At 44.6% G+C, this 14,736-nt stretch overlaps 2 protein-coding genes across 7 annotated transcripts in view; one reads left to right on the top strand and one right to left on the bottom strand.

The window, feature by feature from the left end:
- The window catches only part of LOC118364795 (girdin-like), a 34,723-nt gene extending 24,822 nt beyond the window's left edge, over positions 1-9,901 (top strand). For 5 of the 6 annotated variants that reach the window (XM_052503275.1, XM_052503273.1, XM_052503272.1 and 2 more), the window contains 10 exons: positions 100-273; positions 583-744; positions 1,185-1,462; positions 1,812-1,955; positions 2,221-2,407; positions 3,222-3,367; positions 4,293-4,385; positions 4,557-4,789; positions 7,090-7,155; positions 7,566-9,901. In XM_052503275.1, coding sequence (XP_052359235.1) covers positions 100-273; positions 583-744; positions 1,185-1,462; positions 1,812-1,955; positions 2,221-2,407; positions 3,222-3,367; positions 4,293-4,385; positions 4,557-4,789; positions 7,090-7,155; positions 7,566-8,746 — 2,664 coding nt within the window. In that variant the 3' untranslated portion in view covers positions 8,747-9,901. Of the gene's footprint in view, positions 1-99; positions 274-582; positions 745-1,184; positions 1,463-1,811; positions 1,956-2,220; positions 2,408-3,221; positions 3,368-4,292; positions 4,386-4,556; positions 4,790-6,515; positions 6,786-7,089; positions 7,156-7,565 lie in introns of all 6 variants that reach the window. The other variant, XR_008103267.1, reaches the window with a different exon arrangement.
- A 675-nt stretch (positions 9,902-10,576) lies between these two features.
- LOC118364695 (uncharacterized) lies at positions 10,577-13,250 on the bottom strand. The gene is made up of 3 exons (XM_035746393.2): positions 12,917-13,250; positions 11,407-12,419; positions 10,577-11,276 (listed from the first exon to the last, which is right to left on the bottom strand). The coding sequence occupies exons 1-3, from the start codon at positions 12,984-12,986 to the stop codon at positions 11,208-11,210; spliced, it is 1,152 nt and encodes a 383-aa protein (XP_035602286.2). The 5' UTR covers positions 12,987-13,250; the 3' UTR covers positions 10,577-11,207.
- Between the last annotated feature and the right edge of the window lie 1,486 nt (positions 13,251-14,736).

Here is a 14,736-nt window from a genome sequence, read left to right as displayed (position 1 = left end):
AACTATACCTTGTCTTCATTCATTCACTTTTACATTGGAATTGTCAAAGCATATTGAAGTCTGAAGTTGAAAAATGGCCTCGATCTTGAACCCCTACAGGTACGTCTGAACTACGAAGCCCTGCTGCAGAGGGAGGAGGAGGAGAATGCGGCCCGTAGCCCCACCCCTCAGAGGGAGAGTGACAGGGCGGTAAGCGAATGGCAGTGGGAGAGCCAGGAGGCCACCAGGGAGCTGCTGAGGGTCAAGGACCGCCTCATCGAGGTGGAGAGGAACGTGAGTGGAGAACTTTGTCATCATGTTGTGACAAAGCACAAAATTTGATGCTCTTATTTCAATTTTTATATTTTCTGAAATGCATCTGACTTTGTTTAAAGGCCTCCCAGTAATGACTGTGGGATGATAGAAATCAAACCTACTTTACATTTTAGTCATTTAGCAGACGCTTCATTATTTCATTACATTACATTGCCACGTTAATACAAATGTTATCCATCTCAACCATACTGTTACTATGGATCAACACCAGCTTCACATTTTTTCTATGTATTATTGACTTGTCCCTCTTTTCCTCCCCTACTGCAGAATGCCACACTGCAGGCAGAGCGTCAGGCACTGCAGGTCCAGCTCAGACAGCTGGAGACCCAGTCAGATGGCCTGCAGGCTCAGATCCTGGCCCTGCAGAGACAGACAGCCTCCCTGCAGGAGAACAACACGGCTCTCCAGACACACAACGCTAACCTGCAGGTTAGAGGAGCAACATTCCTCATATACTAATATACTCCTACTATACTGATAAGATACTCAAAATACACAAATACACACTCACTGATTTAATGCTTCCAAAATATGAACTTTTATTTTGAAATTAGTACTTTTATTTTGAAGTTAAATCTGTGTGCAGATATCCATTCTGCATTGGAGTCATCTTGTTTTTATACCTAGGAGAGACCCCACTCAAGTTGCCTCCTATAATGCCATTCTAGTAGAACCTGATACTGTAAGGCTGGTGTTACTTGAAGCAGTTTGAATGCAACTTTAGTTGATTTGTTAAATATGAACCACTTCCTATAGAGACCTTTCATACATGGTATGAGTAGTATTTCATCTTATACAGTATAAACTCATACCTTTGAATTACAACCTTTTCATGCATAATAATCATCTCCACGCCTATCCATCCACAGGTGGAGAAGTCCACTCTGAACTCCCAGAGTGCATCACTCCTGGCCCAGAACGCTCAGCTCCAATGCCAACAATCCAGCACCGAGGGGGATAAGGAGGTGGCCATGCGTGAGCGCGAGGAGCTGCGCGGCGTGCACGACCAGCTCCTGAGGGACCACGAGAGGCTGGCGGCGCTGCACGAGAGACAAGCCATGGACTACGAGGCCCTGATGGGGAAACACGGCTGTCTGAAGAACGTCCACCGCACTCTGGAGCTGGAGCATAGAACGCTGGAGGACAGGTAGAGGAAGGGGACCAGAGACCATTCTGATTCTGTCATGGTTCATAATATACCTTTGAATGCTTGAGTAATGGTTGCTTAAATTCCACCTCTCAACATAAAAGTACTTTTTTTTGTGTGTAGTTATGTTCTCGTGCAACAATGAGGATATCTGTTGTGCCACCAAGTCAAATGGATCTTGAAAAATCATGTGGATTTTAGAACTACAGTATATAGGTTCTACCCATTCATATTTTATCAAAGACATTCATCAATGGCTGTGACACTCATTTCCCATCCATGCAACAACAACGAAAACAGCAACTGAGAGGAAAGCTCTCTAAATAACCACAATGGTGTGTTGCTGTAGGTACAAATCCCTGCTGCAGCAGAAGGCCAAACTAGAGGGTCTGGAGAAGGCTCTGAGAGAGGAGCAGGACAAGATGTCTGTGGAGAAGGAGCAGCACAGGACCACCGCCTCAGAGTGTCGACAGCTCCGGGATGAGAAGGACTGGTGAGGGGCGCACATAGCATAACACACACACACACACAGCATCTCCTAAAGATGACAAAGACTCCCTCTACACACAGCATAGCTCACCACACACATAAGCTCACAATAAAGATAGTTACAGGCTGATAGCTTTTACATAGAATTCAGAGAACTTTGCTTGTCTAACTTGTTCTTATCAATATGTCAGTAAGGCAATATTATCAGTAAGGCGAAAGCCTTACTTTGTCAGAGTGTTTCTTCTATGTATATTTCTATGTGCCCCCAGGCTGAACCAGACGTACCGTCAGCTGTTGAAGGATCAGGAGGAGCTCCAGGCGGACCATAAGAACATGAAGACCCTGCTGAACAGCACCAAGCTGGAGCAGACCAAGCTCGAGTCCGACTTCAACAAGCTCAGAGAGCAGTACCAACAGCTAGACATCACCAACACCAAGCTCACCAACCAGTGTGAGGTATGAAGGATATATTTAAGCAATAAGGCTCGGGGGGGTGTGGTAAATTACCAATATACCCACGGCTAAGGACTCTTTCAATGCATGACACAACGTGGAGTGCCTTGATACAGCCCTTAGCAGTGAAATATTGGCCTTATTACTATTATAAACTGGTTAAAAACATAATTAGACCAGGTGCTTCTACACCTGCATAGCTTGCTGTTTGGGGTTTTAGGCTGGGTTTCTGTACAGCACTTTGAGATATCAGCTGATGTACGAAGGGCTATATAAATAAATTTGATTTGATTTGAAATACCCGTGGTATGCGGTCTGATATACCACAGCTGTCAGTCAATCAAAATTCTGGGCTCGAACCACCCAGTTTCTAATAATACTTTCACCATCCAGGTTAATTTGAGTTATAATTAAAAATATATTTACCTAAAAGCATCCATTTTAATCAATCAAAACTAAAAAAAATCCAATATTCTGTACAGTTGAAGGTGTTGTTGATCGTATTGTAATGAAACAGTCGGGGAGTGCGGCTCGAACCCTCCACCTTCTGACCCGAAGCCCAGTGCGCCATCGACTGTGCCACAGAAGAATGCTTGTGTGGCAAAGTCGATTCTCCCCCCTTATTAACCCAGGGTTGTTACAGCATTGCTGGCAAAGTAATTGGATTCTGTATTCCCCAAGCACTATACGAAGAGGCTATGTGAGGATATACGCATTCGCATTTGCTCTCAAAGCAGTTTTAGTGCCAGATTGATGTGTTGTAGTGATTCTATCATTAAAGAAGTCATTGACATATACTATGTGCTCTTGTGTCTAGCTGCTGAGTCAGTTGAAGGGGAACCTGGAGGAGGAGAACCGGCACCTGCTGGACCAGATCCAGACCCTGATGCTGCAGAACCGCACCCTGCTAGAACAGACCATGGAGAGCAAGGACCTGTTCCACGTAGAACAGAGACAGCACATGTAAGGGACCCGTCTATCTGGCTGAAGGCCGAGTCGTAGAGCTTTAACCCCTTGCATTCCAACTTGCGGTTAATGGACTGAATTAGAAGTTAATTGAACCAAGTGAAATAGATGTTCCACCACCAGCAGCAGACTCTGTACAGTATATCTACAGGATATAAGAGCATAGTTTGTACAATAGTAGCTGCAGCAACAGTATAGTTCTTCTCATAATGATCGACGTATTCACATTATGCTAAAACAAAGGGCTTCACATAGGACACAAGGCATTCCAGAGCAGCACAAAACAAAAGGCATTGATTCCGCTATAGAGCACCGTTGCACCAAAAACACAGTGCATCCCATCATATTTAGAGCACCAAAACCACTGGGCCTCTGAGTTTGACAGAGCATGGATTATTGATGTCGTCTGTCATCTGTAGTGCCAGTTTAGAAAACAGGTTGGCTGACCTAAAAAAAAATCCTCTCTCTCTGCTAGTGTCAACGTTGGCCTACATGGAATAAATCTCCCCCATTTTGAGTTTATCTTCTGGACATATGGGGCATACTAAGCTATGTGTAATATGTATGAAAGTATGGAAATATAACATTCACATTCTTTTAACTTGGGTCGTATTCATTGCGGCATGCAACGGAAAACGCTTTGCAACAGGAAATTGAAATGAGAGTTCCTTATTGGACGAGTACATGTAGTCCCTCACTGTTTCAGTCCATTTTCTGTCCGTTTTCTGCCTAATAAATACGACCTTGGGGTTTGATGGTGTTTAAAGGTGCCAGGTGCGACAGTGTGATGGTTGAGACAGTTCAGTCAGAGTTTATTCTGAGACGTAAACACACCAGCCATCTTTGCAGCAGCGACACCTCTTCTGTTGATGTTACCTCTCTGTGTGAAACACAGTGTTTTTCTCTCTCTCCTCTCTCTCAGAGACAAGCTGAATGAGCTGAGGAGACAGAAGGAGAAGTTGGAGGAGAAGATCATGGACCAGTACAAGTTCTATGACCCCTCACCCCCACGGAGGTACAGTGCCGTTTGGAGAGGAAATCAATTCACTTTGACAGTGACAAAATGTATTAGTTTGGATACAGTATTAGTTAGTTTTACCTGTTTATTTTTAAGACAATTTTCCCATCAGGGACTAAGTTTATCCTATTCTATATCGATTTTAACATATATATTCTATTTCCCGAGGCGTGGGAACTGGATCGCCCTGAAGATGAGGAAGCTGATGAAGCCGAGGAGCAGGGAGCGTTGTGGCCCCGCCTCCTCTTCTGACCACCATCGCTCTCTCACCCCCACACGCTCCTGCTCCTTCGAGGCCCTCCCGCCCACCTCCCCCTCTGCTTCCTGTTGCCAGGACAACGGCTCCTTCGTGGGTTCGGACGGCTCGGGTGGGTCCACCACTTCCCCCAGGAGGAGCAGCAGTGAGTATGACCTCCTTATCCCCTCCCATTGGTCCCGTCTGAGAGCCCTGATAGGCCAGTCAGAAACGGGCTGTCCAATCACGCTCCGCCATCACCGCAGGCCCACCCACCCTGCTACGAGCTATAGGCCAAGAAGAGAGAGCGACAGCTAGGCCCCTTCCCCCGCCACGGCCGACCCCGCAGCCACGGCCATCAGGGATAGAACAGAAAGATTTGGGCGGAGCCAGTTACTGCAGGGAACCTCCCCCAGCCACCACTGATTGGACAGGGAGACAGAAGTCACTCAATTGCTACATCTTTATTTGACGGCCCTACAAGACAGACTCTTCCTATTTGTATCAAGATAGAACCGCCTCCCAGGCTCTTTACACAGAGTAAAGGAATAAAAATAATCTGTTGGAAGCTCATGTGTTGCTGTGCCAATGTATAGGAGTCTCCTGGGTAGGAAATCATCATACACACTTGACTTCTGAAGTGGTAAGATGTAGGGCCGCTCTGTCTGTATCTACCCTGTATAGCAGGATAACTCTCCTCTGACCCTACGAGGTCCGGAGCCTGCTGGTTTTCTGTTCAACATAGTAATTAATTGCACACACCTGGTGTCCCAGGTCTAAATCAGTCCCTGATTAGAGGGGAACAATTAAAAAATGCAGTGGAACTGGCTTGGAGGGCCAGAGTGTAGTTTGAGGGCTGTGTAGTATACGTGGGTTTCTATGACAGACAGTGCATGGAGAAACACTTGTTACTTAGTGTTGCACTACGGATGTGTCTGCATGCTTCTGTATGTGGATCCTTCCCTCAATAAGGCCAAACTTGTGTTTTGTCTATTTCTGTCTATCCCCATGTCTGTTTTGTGTGTGTTAACGTGTTCTCTCCGCCCCCCCCCCTCATCCTCCCCTGTTTCTCCCTCCCCTGTCCCTTGTTGTCCCACACTGTAAAGTGTCCACTCTGAAAATCTTCCCCCTTATGAGGAACAGACTGAAGGATAAGGACAAAGTCAAGTCCCTCTTTCGTCGTTCCGTGTGTAAGAAACATGATGGGTCGATGTCTCGTGACTACCTCATCTTGGCTGCGACCTGCCTATTTTCTCATCATTAGCGAACTATTAGCCTGGGTCCCAGATCTGTTTGTGCCGTCTTCCCAACTTCTTAGGATTGACAATTCCATACGAAGTTGGCAAGACAGCACAAACAGATCTGGGACCCAGGCTAGTGAACAATGCTTTTACCTTATTCTTTAGTCTACCATTGTTTTAATGAATGCAGCAGAAATCCTCCGAGACAATACTCTTGGAATTAGGTGTAGAGTTCTGCAAAGTGTGCAGCTTGGCATCCTTCCTATGATTTGAGTTCAGCCATAATATTGCTATATATTGCAATTTTGATACCCATACCCACTCTTTCTCACTGTTAGCATAAGCATCCGCCACTCTTCTGTTCTCCATGCCATTCTGCAGAGTTTCCCACGAGGTCAGGGGAATGCTGCATTGCAGAACACTGCTACTGCAGAATGTTTTAGTTTCTCAGGACCACATTGCTGGAAGGCAGGAAGACTCTGACGGAGGTTGTGAGGCTAAAACCATAGTTATTGATCAATGTCATACTTTTCAAGTGAAGCGTGTAGAATCTTCTCTCCTTTGAATGAAAGACAGGAAGGGAAAGAAAATATAGGACTTCCCCATTAACCAGAGGCAACTCAAGTCATCTCTCTCCACCTCCACCCCCAGCCCTGAATGACCTGGACAAACTGAATGACTTGGTGTACCCCTCAACCCTGTCTGAGGACCCTGAGCAGCTAGAGGGGTCAGGGGTCACAAATGACAGATCCAGGAAGGAGTCTATGACCTCATCCATGAGCGACTCCATCTTGTCCATCATCAACCATCAACACCAGCCCACCACCACTCCTTTGTTTTAGCCCACCACCACTCCTTTGTTTTATCCCACCACCACTGCTGCTGCCGCTGCCACTGATGGCAATGAGCGATGTTTGACAGGTAGAGTGATTCCACCATCCATATTACCTCCTTCCATTTGACATCTTCATCAGCTATCTGCTAGTTTTAAGAATCGTGCTACAAGGGTACATTTGCCAAGGGGTTTGAGCGTCTCTATACGTCTCTATAGGGATTGTGTTGCTTCATACATCTGCAATTCCGTTTGTTTGAATGAACACTACCACTTCTCATATGCTTCTCTTGCTTTTAACCTGACCAGTTTGAGCGCAACACCCCCTTTGCTCCTGGATACCCCATACAGTGTTGTCTCGTTTTCTGTCCCCTGCCATTTTGTGTTGCACAGACAAGGATTGTAATGACAGTGCTGTGGCGGCTGACTTTGACGACGGGGACGAACTACAAAACCGCGGTAAACAACATCCCGCTAACTCATTATTTGAGGGTTCCCAAATGGCACCCTGTTCAATACACAGTGCACTACTTTTGACCAGAGCCCTATAAAGAGAATAGGGTGCCATTTGGGATGCAGACTAATGTATGCAGGTGTATAAGGAGTTCACATGAAGAATAAATCAATATCTGTTACCATGGCCTTTTTTCAAGTGAATCTCTTATTTTGCTCAAAGTAGGCATTAGTCTGAACAGCTTGATAATACTGCCCTCTATAGGCAGAAATAATGATACATGCATTTACTAGCTTGTATTGTCACTTATGCTATGTTTATTTGACATGAAAATGCATACATTTTCCAGACAGTTGTAATCAAGAGTGTAGCCTGCTATTGGTGTAACCTAAAGCTCCATCTGCGGTTCCCCCAGGTCTGAATGGTGTGCCGAGCCGTGCCCAGAGCCAGAGCAGTGGAGAGTTCAGCCTCAGCCTAGACAACGAACCCTGGTCCAACGGCAGTAGCCCGGTCCAGCCGCCTCCATCATCCCGCCGCTCCTCTTCCTCCTGCCTTCCGCCTAGCGATACCTCCACCCCCCGACACACACGGCAGAACCCCTCGCCGACCACACACACACAGCAGCGATCCACTTCCTTAACACACACCAGCAGCAACAAACACAGAGAGAGGGTAGGAGTAAAGAACTCCTCACCTATTGCCATAGCAAACACCCAGGGTTCAGTTCCCTGTAGGGGGAGGGAGGTGGGTAGCACCCAGGACCCCTGGCCCAGAAAGAGTCTCCTCAGGAGGTGCGCCAGCGGCAGCAGAGCCCCCCAGCGCCCTTCCGATGGGAATGTCCCCAAAACAGCCGTACTACGTCGATCTGGATTAGGTCTGAACAAAGCTCCGGAGACCACCACCACCCGAGCCTCAGCCATGTCCCCGACCACGGTGCTCTACGTCCAGGTTGAATCTTCCTCTGTGTCTGGGTGTCTCAACTGTTTCTCCACCCCGTTGGGGAAGGAGGCGCGTCTGAGAGAACCATGGTCTCCTGCCTCTCTACCCCGGGCCAGTAGCGTCATCTCAACAGCCGAGGGTTCCTCGCGACGATCCAGTGTCAACAGTGACTCTAGGGTGATGGCGAAGGTAGATCCCTTACCTATCATGGAATCTGATGGGAGCCCGAATCAGGAGACAGACACGGTTAATCAGAATCAGAACAAGCAGAACAATCCAGAAGAACCAGACACTGATAATCAACCACCACCACCGAGCAAACCCCCCAGATACCCAGCGGTAGCCACCGATCGACCCAAATCCACCTGCCAGGAATCCCTCTTCGGTGGCACCCCGTTCAATCTAGACTCTGTCTTCTCAGACACTATCTTTAGCGAGTCGGTAGTCACCACCACTACTAGTAACAGCAGCAATAATAACGATAAGAACCAGACTTTCCTCTGTCTGAACCCAGAACTGGAGCGTAACGTCAGTTTCCCGCCCCTGAGGCAGGGGTCCACTAACGGCACGGCACTGGGACACATGGACAATGTACAGAGCCAAAATGGAGGACATGAAGACTGTGAGAGTAATACTGTGGAAATCACTCAGTGCTGATTGCTGATGACAAGCAGTTTGTAGTTGCATGTATACGGTCCTGTATTGAGTTCTGCAATAGAAACAGGGAGTTGTGGATGTCAGTACCAACATAGTACCAACCATTACCAACGTGAAACTAATCATTACCAATGTAGTACCAACATTGTTTAAAAGAGATGCAAACATAATTATTTCCTATTGTGTTGATGCAATAACTGTTCTTCTCCTTATAGGTGTTTTTGAAGTAGTGATGTTTTGGTTTTAGGCACTTTTCACAAGTCATTATAACTCTGTGTTATACAGTATTATAAGATCTCTGTTTTTGGGCTGAGATTATAGACTGTATATAATGATAAGATGAACTGAAAACATACAAAGACACATTCACATACTATACTTGTTTCTCTAATGTACAGATTTTTTATATTTAGTCCAAATGAAGATGTAAATAGAATGTACTTTTAGGGAATAAGTTGTTGTTTTCAAAAAAGCACATTGACAATCTTCCTTTGTTGTTTGACAAAAGTTTTCAGTATTATGTTTTTATTAGTATTTATAAGCCTGTGTTGATATTTGTGTTTTCATTTGTGTTAATAGGCCGTGTCAATCTACAAATGCTTAAACTCCCTATTCATATGTACTTTTTGTTGTCCCATACAGTAGATCTAGTTATACACATAAATCCTTCAACCGAAAACCCATAGCTCTCTGTCCAGAGTGTTGATATCACATACAGACTAGTAGACAGCATGTACATTACATTACCTTGTTAGTTCAGAATGTTGGACATTACAGTGAACAAACACAATCAGTAATCACCTGATTAGGAAAAACGCACCAATATGGTTCTTCGGTCGTGTGTCATGTCACATATCATATCACGTGTCATCAGTGTCATGTGTCATCAGTGTCATGTGTCATCAGTGTCATGTGGAGACTTGAGTTTTTGTTTGGTTTGTTCAGTTTGTTTATTTGTGTGCTTTTCATTGTCTCTGCTTCATTGTCTCTGCTTCATTGTCTCTGCTTCATTGTCTCTGCTTCATTGTCTCTGCTTCATTGTCTCTGCTAAAATCAGATACTGAGATTGTCCTCAGTGAAGATGGAACCTTGTAAATGTGTGCAGGGACTTCAGGAGCCACCGTTGAATAAAGCCCTTTTCATTCCTTTAATATATTACGTTGAGTCTGTTTTCATTTCTGATTCCAGAAGTAATGAGTGAGAATGCATGTCATTCTCAAGAAAATGTGCAGACAAAAATATAAACGCAACATGCAACCATTTGAAAGATTTTACTGAGGTGCAGTTCACATAAGGAAATCAAACAATTGAAATCAATTAATTAGGTCCTGGGCAGGGGTGCTGCCATGGGAGGGCCTTGGATGGCATAGGCCCACCCACCTGGCAGCCAGACCCACCCACTGGGGAGCTAGGTCCAGCCAATCAGAATGAGTTTTCCCCTACAAATGGGCTTTATTACAGACAGAAATACTCCTCAGCCCCTAGTGTGGTCTGCCAAATTCGCTAAAACGACATTGGAAACAGTTTATGGTAAAGAAATGAACATTGAATTCTCTAGCAACGGCTCTGGTGAACATTTCCGCAGTCAGCATGCCAATTGCTCCCTCAAAACTTCCGACATCTGTGGCATTGTGTTGTGCGACAAAACTGCTCATTTTAAAGTGGCCTCTTCTTTTCCCCAGTACAAGATGCACCTGTGTAATGATCATGCAGTTTAATCGGCTTCTTGATATGCCATGGATTATTATGGATTATCTTGGCAAAGGAGAAATGCTCACTAAAAGGGATGTAAACACAACATTTGAGAGAAATAACCTTTTTGTACATATGGAACACTTCTGGGATTTTATTTCAGCTCATGAAACATGGCACCAACACTTTACATGTTGCGCTAATATTTTTGTTCAGTGTAGTTACATTGTAACCGAATGTCAGCAAAAGTTTACAGTTTTTCCACAATGTTACATGTTTCTGAAGGTCACAGTGCAGTGACTCATTGACAAGTACTGAAGTTGAACTGCTAAACCACTGCATTTGTTGTTGAATTCTACGATATTTGATGATAAATCTAGATGTGTAACACGAGTGACCCTCATTAGAGATGTATTGTGGTTTTAATGAAGATCCAAAACAACTTCAAATAAAATTCTACAAAATTTACTGAAGATATAAATGGATGGGGTGGGGGCTTAGGGATCAGGGTTGGGGTCAATTCATTTTAAATTCAGTCAATTCAGTAAGTAAACTGAAATTCCGATAGCAATTCAAATGTACCTCATTGCCTCCTATGAGAAACAATTGGAATTGGTATTTCAGTTGACTTGCTGAATGGACTGAATTGATATGGAATTCACCTCAACCCTGGTAGGGTTTGGTGTGGGGGAGAGGGGCAGGGGTGTAGGTGGCGTTGAGGAGAAACACAAGCATCATTCTGGATGCTTTCAGCAGTGAGTGAGTGTCCTCAGTGGGTGACTTCAGCATTGAGGCGGTCAACCAAGTGAATGTACTCCTTCTTGGAAGCCACTTTAGCCTGAAAAACAGACAAGTAGACAATAGAGAAACATATTTTAAAGACAACCATTAACAAAGGATATTAGTATAACAATAGTTAATAAATGATAACATATTACAGTACAAAAGACTATATAAGTATTACTGACAGGCATCCTGTTCTTTCTTGTGAACAGTGTCCGTAGAGATGAGACGAATCCACCCCTTGTTTTCTTCTGATTGGCTACAGTAGTGGATGAAACAATGTGGCCATCAGCGGTAGAGGTAGACATTTTCTCAGCAGAGTGCTCCAGGCTGGTAGCAATAGCATCAACTTCATGGACCGAAGCATTGCAACTCACGGTTGAAAACATAGAAATAGTGATGACTAGTCTACTTCTCTTGGTTGAGACATCAGCCACATGGACCTCAGGTTGGTTGGAGTCTCTCAGTGTGGAATCATCATGATCCTTCACTCTCGCATCACTGCTGGACAGAACCTGAGACACTAGGCCTGCAGCAGACTGGATCAGGTAATTCTCCACGATGGTAACACTGGTGGACAGAACCTGAGACACTAGGCCTGCAGCAGACTGGATCAGGTAATTATCCACGATGGTAACATTGGTGGACAGAACCTGAGATACTAGGCCTGCAGCAGACTGGATCAGGTCATTCTCCACGATGACAACACTGGTGGACAGAACCTGAGACACTAGGCCTGCAGCAGACTGGATCAGGTCATTCTCTACGATGACAACACTGGTGGACAGAACCTGAGACACTAGGCCTGCAGCAGACTGGATCAAGTCATTCTCCACAATGGAAACACTGGTGGACAGAACCTGAGACACTAGGCCAGCAGACTGCATCAGACTGGATAACACACTAGGTTGTCTTCCTTCCTCGATGGAAACACTGGTGGACAGAACCTGAGGAGTCTGCAGGAGTGTCAGTGGCTCCCACTCATCCAGGAAGAAGCTCTCGGCAGAAGGGAAGCTTCTTCCTTTCAGAGCTGGGGGAATGTAGGGGGTGTACCCAACAGTCCAGTGCAGAGAGCTGTCGATTGCATTCTCGTAGTGGTATTTGTCACCAAGTACCTCTGCAAAGCTCTGAACAATGTTCTGACTCTCTGACTCTGGACCACCAAGGGTGTTGAGTTGGGTCACCGTTGACATCCACCCTGAAAGAAACACCAACACAGGGTTAACTAAACTGATTTCAGCATTACAAGCAAGGGATATTCTTCATTTGCATTCTTCATATTCTTCATGCATCCCAATAACATCTCACACATGCTGAAGTGTGCACTCATTCACCACTTCCCACAAATCTAAAAACATTCGGCTAGTAGGGGCTAGGTAGAGTTTTAGCCATATTTAATATACCAGTCATTTCCTTTCAAATCAGTAAAGGGAGGTGAACAAGTGCACATTTTGGGTGGAAGGAGAGATAATTGGGACATAAAGTATTTTCATTGGCCAAAATAAAACCATTGTCAGCTGGAAAACTTCATTAAATGAAATGTAATGTAAATTTCGCATGGTTACATTGTTTGGTAACTAACAACAAACCCCTAAAGCCGTATCTTCTATGTTGTTTTTATTTCCTTTCCAGTAGGAATTACACCTTCAATTAATATTTGTATTTAAAGACGGAAATGTATGTTATTGTTCATACCTGAATTGACTTCGTTGTCCTTAATGGAACAACGTCTGTCTTCAGGGAAGATTAATGAAAAGCTTGCCATAATAATGCTGTCTCTCTCGTTGTCTGTCGATCAAGAACTGACGATTTATTGAGAGTTCTGGACATATCTCTTGGGTTCTGGAGTTCCATGTGAAGCGTCGGCATTGTGACCCTCTCGGTCGCATAGAGATGGGACACGTCATTGCACATTGTTTCGAATCAGAATGGAATTCTAATTCGCTTTACCACAAGCTATAGCCATAAACAAAATGTAAACAGGTTTCATTTCTTATTTTTAATTGATTAGAAAATATAGAGTAAGCTAGTGTCATAACACCATCACAACGTTTATGCATTACTGCAAAGAGACCGTGCGTACGTAAAAGCGCGGAACGTGCGCACTGTCACAGAAATGAGTGTCCTCAGCCCTGCACTTTTCCTCACCTGGGCAGTGTCGGCGTACCCGCGCCTATAGTCATTTTGCCCTATCTCTCCAGTTCAGTGCCTTGTACACACACTTGCACATAACATGTGTACAAAGCATTCAGAAAACAATACATTTTTTTAAATCACCATATTCGACTATTGAGTGAAATAGAGCTCTCAGAAAAGGATGCTACGAATAGAGAATTTAAAGAACTGTACAGGCAGTCTTCTATTACAATACACGGCTCTGGCTTTCGGCATTATATGTTGGTTAGACAAACAGAAGGACAATTTGATATACGCTTGAGTCCTATTGTCTGTTATTTATCAAACAAAACTGACATTCACCAAGAACAATCAGAAAATACTAGTATTTTTGACGAAGGCTCAATAGTTTCTGCCAATTCAATGGTATATGACTGAGGCTCCACACACATGTAGTAGAGTATTTGTTCAGGTAACATTGAACTGTGATATATATGAACATTAGAGAGGCTGCAGTGTGGAGCCAGTCGTTTTTCCCGAGTTGTCCACTCACTGCTGATGATGTAACAGAGCATCTACATGATGTAGCCAGCACAACATTTCAGGTTTCAGGTTTCAATTTCAATACCATGACTCAGTCATGTCTCAAAGGAGATCACCGCAATGAGCCAGCAGAACAAGCAGAACAATACAGAAGAACCAGACACTGATAATCAACCACCACCACCGAGCAAACCCCCCAGAGACCCAGCGGTAGCCACCGATCGACCCAAATCCACCTGCCAGGAATCCCTCTTCGGTGGCACCCCGTTCAACCTAGACTCTGTCTTCTCAGACGCTATCTTTAGCGAGTCGGTAGTCACCACCACTACTAGTAACAGCAGCAATAATAACGATAAGAACCAGACTTTCCTCTGTCTGAACCCAGAACTGGAGCGTAACGTCAGTTTCCCGCCACTGAGGCAGGGGTCCACTAACGGCACGGCACTGGGACACATGGACAATGTAGAGAGCCAAAACGGAGGACATGAAGACTGTGAGAGTAATACTGTGGAAATCACTCAGTGCTGATGACAAGCAGTTTGTAGTTACATGTATAGAGTCCTGTATTGAGTTCTGCAATATAAACAGGGAGTTGTGAATTTCAATACCAACGTAGTACCAACCATTACCAACGTAGAACTAACCATTACCAACGTAGTACCAACATTGTTTAAAAGTGAAGCAAACATCAGAATGATTTCCTATTTTGTTAATGCAATAACTGTTCTTCTACTTGTAGGTGCTTTTGACGTTTTCAAGTCTTAATTTCAATACCATGACTCAAAGGCAAGTACAATAATCACCATCTCACTATTTCATAACCCACATTTAAATCAAATCCAATTGTATTGTTCACA

This window comes from Oncorhynchus keta, unplaced genomic scaffold, assembly GCF_023373465.1.
Source record: "Oncorhynchus keta strain PuntledgeMale-10-30-2019 unplaced genomic scaffold, Oket_V2 Un_contig_1690_pilon_pilon, whole genome shotgun sequence".
NCBI lineage: Eukaryota > Metazoa > Chordata > Actinopteri > Salmoniformes > Salmonidae > Oncorhynchus > Oncorhynchus keta.
This window is presented reverse-complemented; position numbering and strand designations above follow the sequence as displayed.

Bases quoted from the DNA above. Each gene is read 5' to 3' on its own strand.
- LOC118364695 (XM_035746393.2), bottom strand. From the start codon at position 12,986: ATGGCAAGCTTTTCATTAATCTTCCCTGAAGACAGACGTTGTTCCATT. The intron at 12,420-12,916 runs GTATGAACAATA...TGTTTCTTTCAG, and splicing joins GGACAACGAAGTCAATTCAG to GGTGGATGTCAACGGTGACC. The intron at 11,277-11,406 runs GTCAGTAATACT...TCTGTTTTTCAG, and splicing joins CAAGAAAGAACAGGATGCCT to GCTAAAGTGGCTTCCAAGAA.